Source organism: Elephantulus edwardii, unplaced genomic scaffold, assembly GCF_000299155.1.
Source record: "Elephantulus edwardii isolate Elephantulus edwardi_28Jun2011 unplaced genomic scaffold, EleEdw1.0 scaffold00025, whole genome shotgun sequence".
Lineage (NCBI taxonomy): Eukaryota > Metazoa > Chordata > Mammalia > Macroscelidea > Macroscelididae > Elephantulus > Elephantulus edwardii.
This window is the reverse complement of record NW_006399775.1, coordinates 13,650,121-13,656,348: the sequence shown is the minus strand read 5'-3', so window position 1 is coordinate 13,656,348 and position 6,228 is coordinate 13,650,121. Positions and strand designations below refer to the sequence as shown.

General features: G+C 36.2%; 1 protein-coding gene across 1 annotated transcript in view; it reads left to right on the top strand.

The window, feature by feature from the left end:
- The window catches only part of RNASEH1 (ribonuclease H1), a 17,361-nt gene that overhangs the window by 1,629 nt on the left and 9,504 nt on the right, over positions 1 to 6,228 (top strand). The window contains exons 2-3 of the mRNA XM_006882853.1: positions 607 to 722; positions 4,252 to 4,416. Of these exons, the coding sequence (XP_006882915.1) occupies positions 607 to 722; positions 4,252 to 4,416 (281 nt within the window). The remainder of the gene's footprint in view (positions 1 to 606; positions 723 to 4,251; positions 4,417 to 6,228) is intronic.

Sequence of the window (6,228 nt, the reverse complement as noted above, 5' to 3'; positions counted from 1 at the left end):
TCTGGGATTGTAGTTGCAGCTCCTTACCACTAGGCCACCAGAGCTCCCTCTTTCTATTTTTAAAACGAAGAATTATAGACTTATATTTGACATTTGATTTAAAATAAAACAATATTTGAGACAAATGTGTTCTCAGTTGTTTGTGGCTACTGTGGGCAAGAACTTCACGGGCATAGTGATGCAACAATTAAACTTTTTTTTAAAAAAAAAACTCTAAAATCACGACTTTTATGTGATAGGAAAGTTGATTATCAGAGTATCTTTGTTTTCTGTGCACATGGGTTAAGGTGTTAAGAAAGAAGCCTTTTTAAAAACTGTTCTTTTTCTATAGTGAAATATTTCCACTTTCTTCAGACCTTCAAGTTTTAATATGCTATGTTTGAAAAGCCCTGGATGTTTGCAGGCTGTATATCCAGTACATGTTATATATAAAATGGACATGAAAAAATAAACCTATGCACAATAAGATAGCACCTTTTGTTCTCAAGGAACTGATGGCCCTGTCATTTGTCCTTTACTAGATGGTTCTCAATTTAAGAAAATAACCTTAATTAAAGAGGGAGTAAGTAAAATAGAGCAGAAATGATACAGCTTGTTCTGTTCCAGGGATGAATGTAGAGCACAGGTGGACCGGTTTCCTGCTGCTAAATTTAAGAAATTTGCTACTGAAGATGAGGCCTGGGCCTTTGTTAAGAACTCTGGAAGCCCTGATGGTTCAGAAGGTAGTTATTGTCTCCTATCACTGTTAATATTTTAATGTGTTCAAAATCTCTCATAGCCCAATCCCATTTTATCTGTATCCTCTAGGGAGATAGAGAATGATGTTTGTTTCCATTTTGCATATTAGGAAGTGGGCTCAAAAAGATTAGAATAGTGTTTAATTCCATTAATAGTGTTAGGGACAAGCTAGAACACAATCATTTCCACTCATTGTCCTCGCTTGTACTTTAGAAAAATACTTCTATTTGCTATTTGTAGCATTGAGTGCCTTCAAGTCTGTTCAGACTGATAGTGACCATTCTGAGTTTTCCAGGCTGTAAATCTTTACAGGAGGTGACTACCCATATTTATCCTATGGTGATTACTAAGCCATTAGGGCACTTCTCATTAACACTGCACTCTGTCGTTGCCATCAAGTGGCTGGCCCTCCAGTGGGTTTTCAGAGGCTGTAAATTACACTGGAGGAGATTGCCCACTTTTCTCCCTTCGGGTGACTGGTCAATTTGAACTACATTTCTTTGTGTAGGCAGTGCAAGAGATAAAAATTTTCAACACACACAATGGAGGATAATTAGATCATAAAATGGAAGTTGATCATGCAACACTGGTCCACCCATTTATTGTGTGGAAGTCACAAAGACTACGAGTCAAAGAACTATATTATATAATTCACTGCACTGCACAAAGTCTGACTCTTGTTTTTATTAAGCTCTTAATATTTTCTTTTCATAGACTTTTTTTTTTTTTAAACCTAGTAATGTATGTATTTTCTCGGTACTTCTAGGGGCTCTAGTCAACTAGTGATAAGGAGTTACCGGACCAGCTCAAAGGCATAGTTCAAATCCATTAATTGCTCTGTGGGGGGAAAAGATGAACATTTTCCTCTCATACAGTTTACAGTCCTCTGGAAGATCATCTGTTGGTCCATTGTGACTTGGCAGAACATAATAACACTACTTCTAATAGATACATTTTTATTAAGTACTGTAAATTTTTCCTTAAAAAGAAAATAATTCTTTGGATCTTACTTAAAGTAGAGCTCTGGCCTGCTGGATAAGGTGTTGTGCTGCTAACTCAGAGGCAGTCAATTTGGAATCCCAGCCGCTTTGAGAGAAAAAGATGAACAGTGTCCTCACAGGGATTTACAGTCTCTGAAAACCTATTAGCAGGTCATCTATGAGCCAGTTCCGCCTTGGTGGTAGTGATTGAGTTTTTTTGTGTAAACTTGTGTTTAATAGCATTAATATTCATCACTTGTATCATATCAACAGTATTAGCCTCTTAATCTCTTCCTCACCCGCTTTACTACTACGTTTTTCTCTCTGGGAGAATATTGAGTTACTTGCTAGTTACCCTAGCTTAGCAAAACTAGTTCATGATAAATTTACTCAAAGGCAAATCACAGTACTTTTGTCCAGTAAAATTTGCTGCTTCTGTACCCTTTCTCGTGTATAAAATGATCTTGTAGGAGAACACATTTCATATTATCTTGTCCATTGTGTCGTTTTATAGATGCTTGTAGAGAATAATTTTTCTGACCCACATTCAGATCTGATAGATAAAAAGTGGAATTCAAATTGTAACTCTGAATTTTTGCATCTTGTAGTCATTAATACTCTAATTTTCATCATAATCTTGAAGAGTGAATGAGATACTGGTATAATACCTTTACGGAGCTCTGGTGGCTAACTAGTAAGGAATTGTGCTGCCAACAGAAAGGTATGTGGTTTGAATCCACTAGATGCTGCATGACAGAAAGATGGAGGAGAGTCTCCTCCCTTGCAGTTTATTGACTCTGGAAACCCACTGAGACATCAATTATGGGTTGGTTCTGACTCAATGGTATACAACAACAACAACCACAACAATAATACTTTGAGAAAATGTTTGAGTCTTTTTGAAATTAATCTTTAATCTGCCAGGGATGTTGTTGCATGCCTTTGAGTCAGAACTGACTCACAGCTAACTTTCCAGAGGGTTTTCAGGGACAGGAAATTGCATGGAAGGAGTTTGCTGGTCTTTCACCCAAGGAGTAGCTGGTAGCTTTGAACCATATGCCTTTGGGGTTGCAGCACATAGTCAGTCTGCTTAAGAAATAGCTGCCACAGGATTGCTCCAAAGGGACACGATCTCATCTACCTTTCTGGTTTAATTCGCTTTTCTTAGTCCTTTATCTGTTTGTTTAAGTTACTCTTGCCAGTTCCCTCTTAGCCACCTTAGAGGGTTTCAGTTTCACTTTTGACAATTCGGGTATTTTTTTTTTCCTCCTAGGAACAGAGGAATGGGGAGACTGAGCCACAGATAACATGAATACTGTAAAAAAATTTTGATACTTGTATTTTTTTAGACATGGAAAGAGCCTGTTAGTTTTCAAAATATAAGTCCTATAGTGTTAAGAAACCTTTGGATTTTTAATATCTCCATCAAAATCAAGTTTTGCTTTTAGCAGGATCCTTAACTATTATCTTGACATTGCCACTAATAAGCCTATCATGAAATATTTTAAATTATTTCACAGGACATCAGAATTTAAGATGGTATACATGGTTTTAAGGTTATTTTCTTTTCATAGGGGCATAATCAGAAGAGCATGTAAGTCTTTGTTGATATTAAGTAACTTAGTAAATTTATTGATTCTTAAATATTTCATAGTATGTTAATTGTTTCTGATTTACAAGTTGATGGTTTCCTGTCTTTTGTTGTTATTGTTGTAGTCTTTTTTTTTTTTTTGAGAAAACTTTTTTATTAAAGTTTACAAAGACTTTAGATTTCCATTCATTCCTTTTTGCATTTTTCTCCCTGCCTACCCCTCCCCCCTAATTCAGTCTTTTCTTTGAAAAGTAAAAGAAAAATTCTTTCATTGTTAAAGAATCCCTCCCCTTAAGTCCACTCCACTATGCAGCCCTCATTCTATACGCCTGTCATGGCAATAATACCTAATCACATATCCCTTTTAAACATTTCTCTCCCTCATCAATTTCAATGCAGTATACATTATTTAGCCCCTCTTTCTTTGTCTCCCCTCAACCCTGATGACAATCCTGTTTTACAGCAGTGGCACTATGCAGTATTTGTCGTTTTGTGACTGAGATATTTCACTCAGCATAATGTCCTCCAGGGTCACCCATTTTGTATAATATTTCATGAGTTCCTTGTTTTTCAGTGTAGCATAGTATTCCATTTTGTGAATATACCAGAGCTGCTCTGTCCATTCGTTTGTTGATGGGCACTTGGGTTGTTTCCAACTCTTTGCTATTTGGGTGTGCATATATCTGCTTGATGGCAGTTATGGTTTCTTTAGGGTATAATCCCAGTAGAAGAATTGCTGGGTCAAATGGTATTTTTATTTGCAATTTTTTGAGAAAGCGCCATACAGCCTTCCATAGTGGTTGCACTCCCACCAGCAGTGAATAAGGGTTCCACTTTCTCCGTACCTCGCCAGTATTTGATATTTGCTGTTCTGTTAAATTTTACTATTCTTACTTGGATGAGATGATATCTCATAGTTGTTTCGGGTTTCCTGTCTTTTAGGAAAGAAAAATGAGCTTGTGCAAGAATCTCAAGTGAAAGCAAATAAACGACTCTGGGAGTCATTGGAAGAAGAGGAAGATGAAAATGCAGAACCTTGTGCAAAGCATGTAAAACAAAATACAGAATCAGTCCCTTCAGTTAGCAAAGACAAATTTTCCTATATGGGTATATCTTTCTCAGATTTTTATTTTTAACGTAATAATCATGAGAAAATATAGATGTTTTTCTCTACTTTCTTCTTACTATGGACAATTTGAGGTAATATTTAACATCCTTAGTCTTATCCAAAAAGGTGAATTAAAAATTTCTATGGTTGGGGAGCTCTGGTGGCCTAGTGGCAAGAAGCTGCACTGCAATCCCAGAGGAATATGGTTTGAATCCACCAGATGCTCTGCCAGAGAGGGAGGTGCAATATCCTCCTGTACCAGTCAGATCTGATTTGACGGTACACGCACACAAAATTTAAAAAAAAAAAATTTCTATGGTCACAATTTTATAATTGATCAAGTGGTACCGAATTTTGTAAAAATTTTGTATGGTCTTAAAGCAAACTATTTTATGAGAAAACAATATAGTCTTTTAAAAAAAACTTCATTATGCACGTAGTCCTTAAGGTCACGAGATAGAAGAATCCAAGTGCTTTAACTTCACATGAAAAAATACTTGGACAGAGCCTTTTATATTTGCTTTAAAAATTGATTAATGCCAGTATTTTTAGTTTTTATATTCTTATCTTTGCACAATAGTAAGAATGCCCACCTTTTATTTCAGACGCAAAATATTTGTAAGCTTTCCTATCCTTGAAAATCCAAGAGTCAGTTGTTATATTTATATATTTGAAATATATACATTTCTTCTTTATCTTTTACATATCTGGATGGGAAACCATAAAAAGCCATTTTATGACTTGGCAGAGACCTAGCTAAAGCTTGGTTGAGATCTGATCTGATCGAGAGATCCGTTTTTAAATAAACAAAAAATGGCCTAGAAAAGGCTGAAACAAAGGCTTTTTGGAACCTCTTGGATGACACAGGCCTGGAGAAGAACTTATCCTTTGAGACTTTCTAAATTACACATGGATAAAAAAAAAAGAAAAATTACACATGGATAAAGAGCTGTAGTGTGCTCAGAGCTAAGACAGGACTAGAAGCAATAAGGACCACAAGTATCCAGAACTAAATTAGACAATATTATTCTGCTATCCATAAGGTTTTAATGGTCAGTTTTTTCGAAAGTAAACTGCTAAGTCCTTCTTCCCATTCTTTTTTGGTCTGAAACCTCTGCTGAAAATCATCCATCATGGATGATCTTGCTGGTATTTTAAATACCAATGGAATAGCTCTCAGGATCACTGCAACATGGCAAGTCACAACAGTACAACAAACTGGCAAAGGAACAATGGTGTTACAAGCTTGGAATTGTTCCAGTAGCTTCCTGAAGACGAAATACAGTCCCAGAAAGTCTCCATTTGGAAATTAAAAGATTACCTTTTTTATGACCTTTTTACTCTTGATTTGTGGGGACTTGTTTTAAAATCAGTGAACTTTTGCATTTTTTATTGGTAATTACTACCAATGGAAAGAATTTGAAGCAATAATTTATAGAAACAGAGACCAGTTGACTGTCAAATAAATTGTTCTCCTAGTCACAAAAAAACAAAAACCCCAACAACCCCTTAAACAAACTACAAGTATATCTGGAGGTAGAAACCTTGACTGAACTACACTATTTGATAGCGAGAGGCCTTAAAGCAACAGCTGGGACCCCTGGCTCAAATGTGGTGTTAAGAAACCCATCCAGGAGTTGTAACACTCAGTGGCAAGTGGCCCAGAGGCAGTGGGCTAAAGCAGCCTACAGAGTCATTGTAGGCCCTGAGCAAAGGGCCTGAAGTGGATCTGTGCTGAGCATCCTCCTGAACGTAGCCTTTTTCATCTTTTTTTTTTCTATAATAATATTTTATTAATTTTCATAAACATT